General features: G+C 34.2%; 1 protein-coding gene across 1 annotated transcript in view; it reads left to right on the top strand.

Annotated features, from left to right (window-relative positions):
- The window catches only part of LOC149804377 (RNA polymerase II-associated protein 1-like), a 126,438-nt gene that overhangs the window by 65,608 nt on the left and 45,490 nt on the right, over positions 1 to 15,340 (top strand). Inside the window, exons 12-14 of the mRNA XM_089932272.1 lie at positions 270 to 328; positions 6,243 to 6,344; positions 9,604 to 9,768. Coding sequence (XP_089788398.1) covers positions 270 to 328; positions 6,243 to 6,344; positions 9,604 to 9,768 — 326 coding nt within the window. The remainder of the gene's footprint in view (positions 1 to 269; positions 329 to 6,242; positions 6,345 to 9,603; positions 9,769 to 15,340) is intronic.

Below are 15,340 nucleotides of genomic sequence, written 5' to 3'. Positions count from 1 at the left end.
TGGTGTATGCAATTTTGAATATTCAGACATGATGAAAGTAGAGAATATTTCGATGTGATGATGTAGAAAGTCCTGTATATTTAGTTGTTTAGATAATTCAGAGTGCTTAGATATTAATGTTTATATATATAAAGTCAAATATGTAGATCTGGTCGGGTGCATAATTCTTATAAGATGTCATGGTGTATAAATATTTTGATGTTGTAGTGTATACAGTTTTGAAAATAGAGATGTATAAGTTGATTAAATTGCTTAATCCATGATTTCAGCTGTCCAAACACCACATGAAGACGCGCATCTTAAGGTACTTGGCAGATGAGGGTTCATTGTAAGTATTAGAGATAGCTATTGAGATTATATTTTTGTATTTCACTGATTCAGAGACTTATATGTAATCCAGTACAGATTTCATGTGTATTGTTTGCCAAGGATTGAAAGACTTATACATAACCCAGTGCAGATTTCATGATAACTGTTTGCCAAGGATTGAAGGACTTGTACATAACCCAGTACAGATTTCATGTGTATTGTTTGCCCAGGATTGAAGGACTTATATGTAACGCAGTGCAGATTTCATGTGTATTGTTTGCCAAGGAGTGAAGGACTTATATGTAACGCAGTGCAGATTTCATGTGTATTGTTTGCCAAGGAGTGAAGGACTTATATGTAACGCAGTGCAGATTTCATGTGTATTGTTTGCCAAGGAGTGAAAGACATGTACATAACCCAGTGCAGATTTCATGTGTATTGTTTGCCAAGGTTTGAAGGATTTATATGTAACCCAGTGCAGATTTCATGTGTATTGTTTGCCAAGGAGTGAAAGACATGTACATAACCCAGTGCAGATTTCATGTGTATTGTTTGCCAAGGTTTGAAGGATTTATATGTAACCCAGTGCAGATTTCATGTGTATTGTTTGCCAGATTGAGCGACTTATACATAACCCAGTGCAGATTTCATGTGTATTGTTTGGCAGATAGAGCTACTTATATGTAACCCAGTGCAGATTTCATGTGTATTGTTTGCCAGATTGAGCGACATATACGTAAGTCAGTGCAGATTTGATGTGTATTGTTTGCCAGATTGAGCGACTTATACATAACCCAGTGCAGATTTCATGTGTATTCTTTGCCGGATTGAGCGACCTATATGTAAGTTAGTGCAGATTTCATGTGTATTGTTTGCCAGATTGAGCGACTTATACATAACCCAGTGCAGATTTCATGTGTATTGTTTGCCAGATTGAGAGACTTGTACATAAGTCAGTGCAGATTTCATGTGTATTGTTTGCCAGATTGAGTGACTTATACATAACCCCGTGCAGATTTCATGTGTATTGTTTGCCAGATTGAGCGACTTATACATAACCCAGTGCAGATTTCATGTGTATTCTTTGCCGGATTGAGCGACCTATATGTAAGTTAGTGCAGATTTCATGTGTATTGTTTGCCAGATTGAGCGACTTATACATAACCCAGTGCAGATTTCATGTGTATTGTTTGCCAGATTGAGAGACTTGTACATAAGTCAGTGCAGATTTCATGTGTATTGTTTGCCAGATTGAGTGACTTATACATAACCCCGTGCAGATTTCATGTGTATTGTTTGCCAGATTGAGCAACTTATACATAACCCAGTGCAGATTTCATGTGTATTGTTTGTCAGATTGAGCGACTTATACATAACCCAGTGCAGATTTCATGTGTATTGTTTGCAAGATTGAGCGACATACATAACCCAGTGCAGATTTCATGTGTATTGTTTGCCAGATTGAGCGACATATACGTAAGTCAGTGCAGATTTGATGTGTATTGTTTGCCAGATTGAGCGACTTATACATAACCCAGTGCAGATTTCATGTGTATTCTTTGCCGGATTGAGCGACCTATATGTAAGTTAGTGCAGATTTCATGTGTATTCTTTGCCAGATTGAGCGACTTATACATAACCCAGTGCAGATTTCATGTGTATTGTTTGCCAGATTGAGAGACTTGTACATAAGTCAGTGCAGATTTCATGTGTATTGTTTGCCAGATTGAGTGACTTATACATAACCCAGTGCAGATTTCATGTGTATTGTTTGCCAGATTGAGCGACTTATACATAACCCAGTGCAGATTTCATGTGTATTGTTTGCCAGATTGAGCAACTTATACATAACCCAGTGCAGATTTCATGTGTATTGTTTGCCAGATTGAGAGACTTATACATAACCCCGTGCAGATTTCATGTGTATTGTTTGCCAGATTGAGCGACTTATACATAACCCAGTGCAGATTTCATGTGTATTGTTTGCCAGATTGAGCGACTTATACATAACCCAGTGCAGATTTCATGTGTATTGTTTGCCAGATTGAGCAACTTATACATAACCCAGTGCAGATTTCATGTGTATTGTTTGCCAGATTGAGCGACTTATACATAACCCAGTGCAGATTTCATGTGTATTGTTTGCCAGATTGAGCAACTTATACATAACCCAGTGCAGATTTCATGTGTATTGTTTGCCAGATTGAGAGACTTATACATAACCCCGTGCAGATTTCATGTGTATTGTTTGCCAGATTGAGCGACTTATACATAACCCAGTGCAGATTTCATGTGTATTGTTTGTCAGATTGAGCGACTTATACATAACCCCGTGCAGATTTCATGTGTATTGTTTGCCAGATTGAGCAACTTATACATAATCCAATGCAGATTTCATGTGTATTCTTTGCCAGATTGAGAGACTTATACATAACCCAGTGCAGATTTCATGTGTATTGTTTGCCAGATTAAGTAACTTATATGTAAGTCAGTGCTGATTTCATGTGTATTCTTTGCCAGATTGAGAGACTTATACATAACCCAGTGCAGATTTCATGTGTATTGTTTGCCAGATTAAGTAACTTATATGTAAGTCAGTGCTGATTTCGTGTGTATTCTTTGCCGGATTGAGCAACCTATACGTAAGTTAGTGCAGATTTCATGTGTATTGTTTGCCAGATTGAGCGACCTATACATAACCCAGTGCAGATTTCATGTGTATTGTTTGCCAGATTGAGAGACTTATACATAACCCTGTGCAGATTTCATGTGTATTGTTTGCCAGATTAAGCAACTTATATGTAAGTCAGTGCTGATTTTGTGTGTATTCTTTGCCGGATTGAGTAACCTATACATAAGTTAGTGCAGATTTCATGTGTATTGTTTGCCAGATTGAGCGACCTATACATAACCCAGTGCAGTTTTCATGTGTATTGTTTGCCAGATTGAGAGACTTATACATAACCCTGTGCAGATTTCATGTGTATTGTTTGCCAGATTAAGCAACTTATATGTAAGTCAGTGCTGATTTTGTGTGTATTCTTTGCCGGATTGAGTAACCTATACATAAGTTAGTGCAGATTTCATGTGTATTGTTTGCCAGATTGAGCGACCTATACATAACCCAGTGCAGATTTCATGTGTATTGTTTGCCAGATTGAGCGACTTATACATAACCCAGTGCAGATTTCATGTGTATTGTTTGCCAGATTAAGCAACTTATATGTCAGTCAGTGCAGATTTCATGTGTATGTTTGCCAGATTGAGTGACTTATACATAACCCAGTGCAGATTTCATGTGTATTGTTTGCCAGATTAAGCAACTTATATGTAAGTCAGTGCAGATTTCATGTGTATTGTTTGCCAGATTGAGCGACTTATACATAACCCAGTGCAGATTTCATGTGTATTGTTTGCCAGATTAAGCAACTTATATGTAAGTCAGTGCAGATTTCATGTGTATTGTTTGCCAGATTGAGAGACTTATACGTAAGTCATTGCAGATTTCATGTGTATTGTTTGCCAGATTGAGTGACTTATACGTAAGTCAGTGCAGATTTCATGTGTATTGTTTGCCAGATTGAGCGAATTATACATATAAAGTCAGTGCAGATTTCATGTGTATTGTTTGCCAGATTGAGCGAATTATACATATAAAGTCAATGCAGATTTCATGTGTATTGTTTGCCAGATTGAGCGAATTATACATATAAAGTCAATGCAGATTTCATGTGTATTGTTTGCCAGATTGAGCGAATTATACGCAAGTCAGTGAAGATTTCATGTGTATTGTTTGCCAGATTGAGAGACTTATACATAAGTTAGTGCAGATTTCATGTGTATTCTTTGCCGGATTGAGCGAATTATACATATAAAGTCAGTGCAGATTTCATGTGTATTCTTTGCCAGATTGAGCGACTTATACGTAAGTCAGTGCAGATTTCATGTGTATTGTTTGCCAGATTGAGTGACTTATACGTAAGTCAGTGCAGATTTCATGTGTATTGTTTGCCAGATTGAGCAAATTATACGCAAGTCAGTGAAGATTTCATGTTTATTATTTACCAAAGATCAGAATTTTAAAATCTCAAATTTTATTTATTGTCATAAAATGGAAATATTGCTTTTTGCCATGTAAGAGGTGTACAGGTGTGTTTGAAGTTTTATTGCAGGTACCACAAAAATATATCTCAAATTTTGGTACTACTAGTTGTCAAAAACCACTTTTTTGACATCATCACCATAATAATGGTTATAAATGGCTAGTTTTCTCATGCAAAGAATAAGGTGTTTAGGAATTCCAAGCTATAAATGAATAAAAAGGAGTCCACTTATAATGAACTTACATTTAACATTTTGATGCATTTAATGTAATACCGATTTTAAGTTTTAGAGAAAACATAATCTGTGTTTATAAAGAAACTCTGTTGTGACAAAAGTTTCAGCACTCATGATTCCTTGTTGTAAGCAGGTTCAATTATATACAGCCTTTGATATTTCCAGTGGAGGTTGCAATGCCACGTTTTGCGGAGGGTCTTTGTACATGACACAAGTAATTGACTTGTCACAATTAATTAAAATTTAATATATGGTTTAAATTGCTACACATTCCTATAAGCTCTATTTTACAAGGATTTTACATTTAAAAAATATATAAATATTAAATATCGATAATTTAACTGAAACAAGGTTGTCTAAAAGCTCTATTTTACAAGGATTTTACATTTTAAAAATATATAAATATTAAATATTGATAATATAACTGAAAAAGGTTGTAACATCAATTTGGGGACCAGAAATATTGTGTCAGGTAAGCTGTTATAGTCTGCTGAAATTTTTATAGCCATCATTCTGTTAATCACACTTTGCCCTTCAATTCTCTAATACTTTACCTAATATTTATGAAATCATAATTTTTTAACAGTTATTCTATTGTATTTCTTGAATGAGAAAGACACATTATTTAGTGTAAAATATTATTTTAAAATTTGTCAGTATTATATTTATTTATGGTTTAATGTTCCAAATCATTCTCGACCATAAATAAAAATTGTAACAAAAATCCCTTCAGTTACCTCCCCAGTAAATTTAGTTTACTATTCAATAGATGCAGCTTCAGTGATGGCTTCTCTGTATTCTGCTGGATACAGTTCACAATAGAACCATTTATTCTTGGTACTTCATTGCATTATATATCAGTAATTGCCAAAAACTAATCTAAAGCAGATAATCTTTAGGGCCTGGACTGTAAGATCTTAATTTTATATTTTTTAATAGATGCAATTTGGGAAAATCATGAACAGAGAAATGCTGATCATCTGTGGTGGTTAGGTGTCCAAAATAAAGTTTTTATATGACACCATGATATGGCAAATACCTACATGTAAAATATACCTTCAAAGCATATTGGAAGGCATATAACAGAACTCGCTATAAGTTGAGTCTAGCTGCAAACTGCACAGACCCAGATTGCCATCACATAATGCACTGGCAGATCTGGGTCTGTGCAATTTGTTAAGAGTAATCAGTAGAACAAACAACATATACCTTAGTCTGCAGGCGCATTATGCTACAGCAGATCAGGATCTTTATTGTTTGCAATTTGACTCGGCTTATAAGCGAGTACATACAGTAGTTTACTTGGTTGTGAAATGTTTTAAAGCATATTTGCAAATGCATCTATGTGATCAGTTCAGTTTGTCAGTGTCTTCAATATTGGATTAAAAAGAAGAGTCCACATTGTTAAATTTTTATGAATGTCTGATTTTTTTTTTTTTTTTTAAATTGTGCTTAATTGTTGTAATTTTCAGATACTCCAAGTATATTATTCCTCTGCTTGAAGTTTAACAGTTACAGTTTATAACTGGCTTGTGAACATAAGAGAAATTAAATAAAGATGAAATTGTCCACATTTATGACCTTTGGTGTTGCAGGTGTACACAGCTTCCAGACAGCGAGTCCTGTGCATTACAGACTGAAGCACTACGCATGTTGAGAGTTTGCCTTCTGTATGGACTGGCAGAGGATCTCTTTGTGTACGTATTTAGCATTCAGATTTTCAATGGCAGCTTGTCTTGTTTGGGTGGGATGTTTAATTCATTCATTCATTCATTCATTTTTTCATTTCTTCTTTCATTTTTTCATTTGTTAATTCATTCATTCATTTTGCTTTATGCCTGCTGACCTCTTGGAACAGACTAATTTTAGTCACTTTGTTCACCATGTACATAAATCCAGTAGACAAGAATGGAATTGTTTGCATGTTTGGTTTCATTTTGGATTGCCTTTGGGAAATACAGGAGAGCTGACACTGTAAGTCCAGCATAAGCAGATGCAGACAGCAGGTAAAGTATGCGTTGACTGTTTGAATTTATGGATCAAAAGAAAAATCTATGTATTGGAATTTTACTGCTGTGTGTCTATTAGCATAAAGAATCATGCATTTATATTTCACTGCTGTGTCTTCATTACCATAAACAATTATGCATTTATATTTCACTGCTGTGTGTTCATTAGCATAAAGAATTATGCACTTAAATTTCATGGATGTGTGTTCATTAGCATCACAAATTATGCATTTAAGCTTCACTACATTGTATTCATTCGCATATGCTAAGCCTTATTCACTATTTTTATTACCCAATTTTTATGATTTTATTGGCATTTTATGTGGGAATGGTCTGAGGTGGAAGTTTAATGTTTTGATTAAAGTTCAGAGAAAGGAACTTTGCATTTATTTTTATTTTCATTAGCACTGACCTTATTTTACACACTGTATCATATTTTCAGATTCTTTTTTGGTTGAATTTACGTGAAAAATTTGATGTTAAAGTTTGCTTTGTGCAATTAAAGTTTGTGTTTAAAGTTCAAGTTTAATAGGAACTCAGTGTATTTCACTTTTTAATGTGGATTAGCATATGCTTGTCCTTTTTTAGCTCACCTGTATGAAGTATACGATTTAACTCACCTGTATGAGGTATATGATTTAGCTCACCTGTATGAGGTACATGATTTAGCTCACCTTTATGAGGTATATAATTTAGCTCACCTTTATGAGGTATATGATTAGCTCACCTGTATGAGGTATATGATTTAGCTCACCTGTATGAAGTATATGATTTAGCTCACCTTTATGAAGTATATATCACCTGTATGGATTATGTTAATACACAGAAACTGTGCATTTAGATTTTACCTCTGTGCTTTGATACAACTTTTTCCTGACCTTTCTCATTAATTTTTAATACAATATTTACTTACTGCAATTTGTAGTGAAATGTAGGCATTAGGATCTTGGAGTCATAATAGGGTGCTGGTTTGAAATCTACAATTGAATCAACTTGGGTCAGCTATCAGGGTGTGTTCTTGGGCAAAACACACTGACCTGGCACTAAATAACCTGCTTATGTTGCTGTGCTGTAAAACTCTGAACTAGACCATTGAAGTTTTATGTTGGCTTTATCAGGTCAGATTCTTAAACCCTCTTTCTTCCTACCATAGGGCAACATTTTGCTTTGCTTTCAGGGGAGACACACTGTATGATCCACAATGAATGAGGAAGGAGCATACAGTGTTGAAGTCATAAGCCTGTCTAGCTAGTTGTCTGCATTACTTTAGACCAGTTTTGCAATGAAGTTTTCCAGTGTCATTTTCTAACTTATTGGGACTTGTAATATATCTTGGAGAGGACTAAACTGTCATGTCAAAAGTTGGTGACTGTGACCTTTATTTCATGACACTTTTACAATGAGCATTTGGTCGGCATGTCATACAGTTTTGAGTATTCTGTCATGTGGCTTCATCCATGATGTTATGACCCTAAGGTCTTAAGCTGAGTAACAAAAAAGCAAAACAGGTTTTTGTTAAATTTAACTAACAATTTATTTCCCTAGAATGCAAAGTGAAAATTTAAAAGGAACTTACAATATTGCACATTAAATCCCAAATAACCCTAAACATTCTGTTACAAGTCCAAAAGTATAGAATGTTCTGAATTAATTCCAGTATTGAATGTACTGAGGTACCAATAGTCTTGAATAGGTTGAAGTACCAACAGTCTTGATGTATCATAATGATATAATCTTGAATGTCTTTGAATGAATTCACAATAATCCCAAAATAGTGATTTAGTCCCAAAAGTCAATGATCACTTTGTATCCAATATATTTGAAATAAATGCACCCCCCCCAAGTTTTATCTGTACACAACAATAAATAATTCCACAGACTGAACTTAAAACAAAAATGAATGATTTTGTTTTCCACAATAATATATAAAAACCTAAGACAATAAAATGACAGGATGTTGGTCACAAGTTTTCTTCCAGAACATTCTGAGTTTGGAAATAAGGCTGGATCTTGAACTCAGATATAAGTAACAGTGTATACCAGATACACATTAAAATCCTTTCCTCACTCATGGTCAAGCACACAATACAAATTAAATATACATAACAGTGAATCCATTATCAAAAGTAGGATACATTAACATATATTTCATGCATCAGTGGCACTGACTGAGTTCTGAATTTGGTCAATTTTCAAGTAATGTTACTTGTTGAGCAATGTACCTTTGTGTGGATAATCTATGGTGTGCAAGATACCATTATTCCAAAAATAGGTCACTCCTTGTATTTGCTAAAATTCCAATACAGACTGCTGCTTAATTGTACCCCAGAGGATAAGGGATGCTATCAGATTGGTTCTAGGATGCTAAACCTTTATTATGAAAACAAATGTTAAAATGTACATTGGGTACCATTATATGATTCTCTTAGAAAATGGAACATTTGTTCTTGGTCCAGTATGAAAAATTAGATTTGGCATACAAGTGAGCTGTACTGTATTCTGAGTTCTTTTCTTGTGTGTGTGTGTGTGTTACCTGTTTATCACCATTTACATAGAGAAAAGGATATTCTGGTATACTTGTTTTTGATTAATTAGAAAGGAAAAGCTATCATTGCCTTGTATAGCCCTTACCTGATTTGATTCTGCTGTATTATTACTATCCTGCCCCCTTAAAACTAGGAAATCCAATAACTGCAGTACTAGCCCATATCCAACATTTTGTCAATATGTTTACTTTTAGTACTTTGTGGCATTTTGGATGATCACAAAAAAATCCTTTCACAGCATCTTTATCGGATGTCTGTAGTTAGCGTGCAAGCTGCAGACCCAAACATTTTAATAATGAAACATTTCTTGAAAGAGTTTTTTTAATATGACTTTGAAGATGTAGGAAGCTTTATGTTTTAGCATCATCATGTTATTTAATTTGTCCTCACCAAATTTTCAGAGACTTGTATCCTTCTTTAATGGGACAGCTGACAGCTGTACAGAATCTATATCAACTGGAGAACCTGGGTACAGCACATATGCAGAGAATTACAGCCCTGATAGGAGCTGTCGAGGCTGCCATCTGCACCGCTGGTAACACATCTGCTGCCCAGTTTGGAAGACAGTATGTATATAATTAATCACAAAAATTCAGTTGTGCAAAAGAATAGACTAATCTCCTGCAGCAGTAATCATTTCTTGCCATCCATTGTCAGGTTTTACCTTTTTTCTTCACTGCTTTGGTGATCTAGTGGTTAGAGCATCTGCCTCAGATTAGGGAGGTCATGGGTTTGATCCCCAGCTGAGTCATACCAAAGACATACAAAAATGGTACTAACAATGCCTCACTTGGCGCTCAGCATTAAGAGGTTAGTGTTAGGACTGGTTGACCTGGTGTCAGGATAATGCGACTGGGTGGGACATCATGCTACATGTCTGCAGCATGAAGCCCCAGTGCTAGACATCACTATAAACTGCCATACTGCAGACATCGTAGCGATATGACTGAATTTTTTTAAAAAGTTGCATTAAAAATCCAAATCACACATACACACCTTTCTTCTTCTTTAAATATTTTACTTCCCTTAAGCAGCCAGATTCATTCTGTACTAGTATATAATAGCTGTTTGAAGAATCAAAAATGACTTGTATTGCATGTGGACTTTGGAAATTTTTCTCAGATATAAAAAGTTCAGCTAGTTATGCAAAGACTATAACATATTGATATCATATTAATGAAGACCATATCATATTGACAATATGTTTATATGGACCATATCATATTGACATCATTTTTTTGAAGACCATATTATATTGGCATCATATTTATGAGGACCATATCTTACTGACATCACATTTATGAAAACCATATCGTATTGACATCATATTTATGAAGACCATATCATATTGACACATTTATGAAGACCATATCATATTGACATCATGTTTATGAAAATATCATATTGACCTCATGTTTATGAAGACCATATCATATTGACAATATGTTTATAAGGACCATATCATATTGACATCACGTTTATGAAGATCATATCATATTGACATCATATTTATGAAGACCATATCATATTGACATCATATTTATGAAGACCATGTCTTACTGATGTCATATTTATGAAAACCATATCATATTGACATCATATTTATGAAGACCATATCTTATTGACATATTTATGAAGACCATATCATATTGACATCATGTTTATGAAGATAATCATCATATTGACATCATATTTATGAAAATCATATCATATTGACATCATATTTATGAAGACCATATCATATTGACATATTTATGAAGACCATATCTTACTGACGTCATATTTATGAAGACCATATCTTACTGATGTCATATTTATGAAAACCATATCATATTGACATCATATTTATGAAGACCATATCTTATTGACATATTTATGAAGACCATATCATATTGACATCATGTTTATGAAGATATCATCATATTGACATCATATTTATGAAAACCATATCATATTGACATCATATTTATGAAGACCATATCATATTGATATATTTATGAAGACCATATCATATTGACATCATGTTTATGAAGATATCATCATATTGACATCATATTTATGAAAACCATATCATATTGACATCATATTTATGAAGACCATATCATATTGACATATTTATGAAGACCATATCATATTGACATCATGTTTATGAAGATATCATATTGACATCATGTTTATGAAGATCATATCATATTGGCTTCATATTTATGAAGACCATATCATATTGACATCATGTTTATGAAGATCATATCATAGTGACATCATGTTTATGAAGATATCATATTGACATCATGTTTATGAAGATCATATAATATTGACATCATGTTTATGAAGATATCATATTGGCATCATGTTTATGAAGATCATATCATATTGGCTTCATATTTATGAGGACCATATCATATTGACATCATATTTATGAAGACCATATCATATTGACGTCATATTTATGAAGATATCATCATATTGACATCATATTTATGAAGACCATATCATATTGACATCATGTTTATGAAGACCATATCATATTGACATCATATTTATGAAGACCATATCATTTTGACTTCATATTTATGAAGACCATATCATATTGACATCATATGTATGAAGACCATATCATATTGACATCATATTTATGAAGACCATATCATTTTGACATCATGTTTATGAAGATCATAACATATTGACATCATTTATACGAAGGCTGTTATACTGGCTTAATTTATATGAAGACTTTATCACATAGTCAATACTCGTTGCCTACAGTGTGTGCAGTTTAATATTTTTGACATAACATGTGAACATATCACTTTATGTGATTCTGATTGGTCTAAATAAGCCCATGAAATTATTGTGCTGTATTTCCTGTACTGAGTGGCTGTGATCATGGGAAAACATTTTTAACCCTGCCTTCTTTAATTTTTTGTTTTCAATGAACATTTTGGCAGCCATTTTCCTATTCTCATCACGAAAGGAATTGGGGGGGGGGAATGGTCTTCTGTTCTGAATATGGCCAGTTTGTCCCTACAGAGGCTTGCTGTGTCATATGTAAGATATCATAATATGAAAAATGGCTAAAACTCCAAGATAAGAACAACAACAAGAAGTAAAACTAAGGGTATTGTTCAGTTGTGGGTTTGTATGGTGGGGATGGAAGGAGGGCAGTATACCTGTAGCATGGAATCCACCCTATATACAAACAAGATTTAAATATTAACTTACAGAAGTAAATAAACTCACCTGTGTTCACAGAAGAATGTGGACTTAAACCGGTCTCCATACTGACAGAAGTTTATCCAACCATTGCATATTTACATGGTAAATATGTGATGCAATTCCGACTCAAGATGAAATTTACATATTCTGTAGTCTGCTGTTCCAGATCAAATACTGCAAATGTAATGTTTAGTTGTGAAAGTGACATGTTAGGTTACGTAAACATGGACCGTCTACTGTTCTCTAATGGTAGTGCATATACCAATGCAAAATCATGCACATAGGACATTCTGTGTTGAAAAATGATTCTGTGTAAAATGTTCTGTTTATTTGGAAGGAGGCATGTTCCTTGATTTAAAGTTAGTAATAAAAGTATAATCAAATTTTAAACACTAATACTAGTTCAACTTTGTTTGGGACTATTTTAAACACTAATACTAGTTCAACTTTGTTTGGGACAATTTTTTATGCACAAGAAATGAAAGGTGCAGAGTCTGTCAGAATGAAAAATTTATTTGTTCTTCTTTCTATTTAAATAATTTCCACTGAAATAAAACTGAGATAAAAAGAATCTCATAAGGGTAATATAATATTAAATTTATGAAACTCATTGAATAACATCCAGCTTTTGCAAGCAAAAGCTGGAAATTATTCAACTTGTTTAATAAATTTGGTATTAAATCATTACCCTTTTGAGATCCTCTATATGTCATATTGACTTCAGCTATTTGTGTACATCTGACCTTTCATCTTAAAACTAGTCGACAGTTTTAGTAATAGATTTTAATCCAGATAATCAAAATAGACAAATGCATTCTTTCTTTGGTCAGAATATATGTAATGCTAGAGATGAGTAAAATTTTTATGATGAAGGGGCCTGATTTTCTAATATTACAGATAGTTAGCTTTTTCCCATGTCTTGCAGTATGATCATGTGATATTATGATGTGACTTGGCACATGTTATGCACTCTAGCTTGGCAACATGGTCATGTGATGTTATGATGTGGCTTGACACATGTCATGCTCTCTTGCCTGGCAGTATGGTCATGTGATGTTATGATGTGGCTTGGCATGTGTCATGCTCTCTTGCCTGGCAGTATGGTCATGTGATGTTATGATGTGACTTGGCACATGTCATGCTCTCTTGCCTGGCAATATGGTCATGTGATGTTATGATGTGACTTGGCACATGTCATGCTTTCTTGCCTGGCAGTATGGTTATGTGATGTTATGATGTGGCTGGGCACATGTCATGCTTTCTTGCCTGGCAGTATGGTCATGAGAAACAATAGCCAAAAATATGTGATACCATAATCTCCTTGCAATATGGTCATGTAAAGTTATGGTCTTGTCCAGCATATACTTGTTTCCATTACTTTTCAGTATGGGGCCCCGAGTGGTCTAAAGCGCTCTCCGTTATGGATCACTGCCATCTCACCTCTGTCTGCATGGGTTCGAGTCTCGGATTCGGCCAATGTGGATATGTGAGAAAGCTTGCCAGTAGCTTCTCGAGGGTCGGTGGTTCTTTCCGGGGCTTTCCCGGGTTCTTCCTCCATCATTAATACTGGCCGCCATGTATAGCCTATCGTGTGCTGAAAAATGGCATTAAACCCTACAACAACAACAACAACTTTGCAGTATAGTTATGTAAAGTTACATTTTGGCCTACAATATAGCATTCCATTATTACGTGGCAATATGTTCATGCAATTTTATGGTCTGGCCCAGGATATCTCATTCCATTATTCCTGGCAATATGGTCATGTGATGTTATGGTCTGGCCCAGGATATATCACTCCAGTATAACCTCTCAGTATTGTCACGTGATGTTAAGGTTTGCCCTGACATATGTCATGCCTCCTTTGTCTGTTTGTTTGAGTTTTCTTTCTATCATCATTCTCTCTATTTAGTTTTTTTTCTCAAAATTGCATAAACAATTAGCAATCCAGCATGTGAGAGGGTAGACATTACTTACAGATAGAAAACAAATTAAGTTACCAGCTTATAATAAATAATTTTTACCATAAACAGAGATCTGTGTACCTTCAAGGACATTACAAAATTTAGTCCCAATAATAATCCATTTTCAGAAATGCTATTCATTACATTTTGAATTTGAGAAACTGCCAAACTAATTTTGGTCATATTCCACATTCAGCTTCCTGGCTGGCATATCTATTGCGTCCATCTAATGCAAATGATATTTACCTGCCATCAAATGTAGGCACATCTGCATAGTATGGTAAAACTCATTATGTGACTTTACTCAAAGTATTGATCATTTGGGCTGAAATTTCTTAAAGAAGGTTTTGGAAATTAGAAACTTGCATGTTTTTACAAATGACATTGATCCACCTTAAAAGAATGGCTCTTATGACTTCAGCAGAGAAAAGTTCTGGAAGATTCTGTAAACCATGTTCACCTATGTGAACAAAGTTTGCAGGAAGTATTGTGACATTAAGGCATTTCACATAGTGCAGATAGTGTGTATCCACTATCCAGTACAGCTGCCATTACTAGCAGTAACTAAACAGAAGTCTTTAATGTTAGGATTAATTTGCAAACACTTGAGAAAATCTGACTAATGAAATTGTTTGAATAGCAATCAGTTAAAGTGACACTGACATTTAGAAATATTAATAAAAATAAAGAGGACAACTTAACATGAATGACAATGAAAAGTCTATTAAAATCGGTATAGAAGTTCTTAAGATATTTACATTTTAAAAATGTCAGAGAGATAGCTTTGATAAGTCTTATTAATATTCACGAGTTCTGATGATGTCACTGCTAGAGTAATCATTTTTTACAAAATTTTAATGATCTCATCTAATGGTAATTTTGTTGCAAAGTTAGAAAGTTGTAAAGGATGGTTACTATACATTCAGACAGCTATTTGGATAATTTTAGCAGCAGTTTA

This window comes from Sinohyriopsis cumingii, chromosome 2, assembly GCF_028554795.1.
Source record: "Sinohyriopsis cumingii isolate HCF-2022 chromosome 2, ASM2855479v2, whole genome shotgun sequence".
NCBI classification, from domain to species: domain Eukaryota; kingdom Metazoa; phylum Mollusca; class Bivalvia; order Unionida; family Unionidae; genus Sinohyriopsis; species Sinohyriopsis cumingii.
Note: the sequence above shows the minus strand (reverse complement) of the source record. Positions and strands in the feature narration are given on the sequence as shown.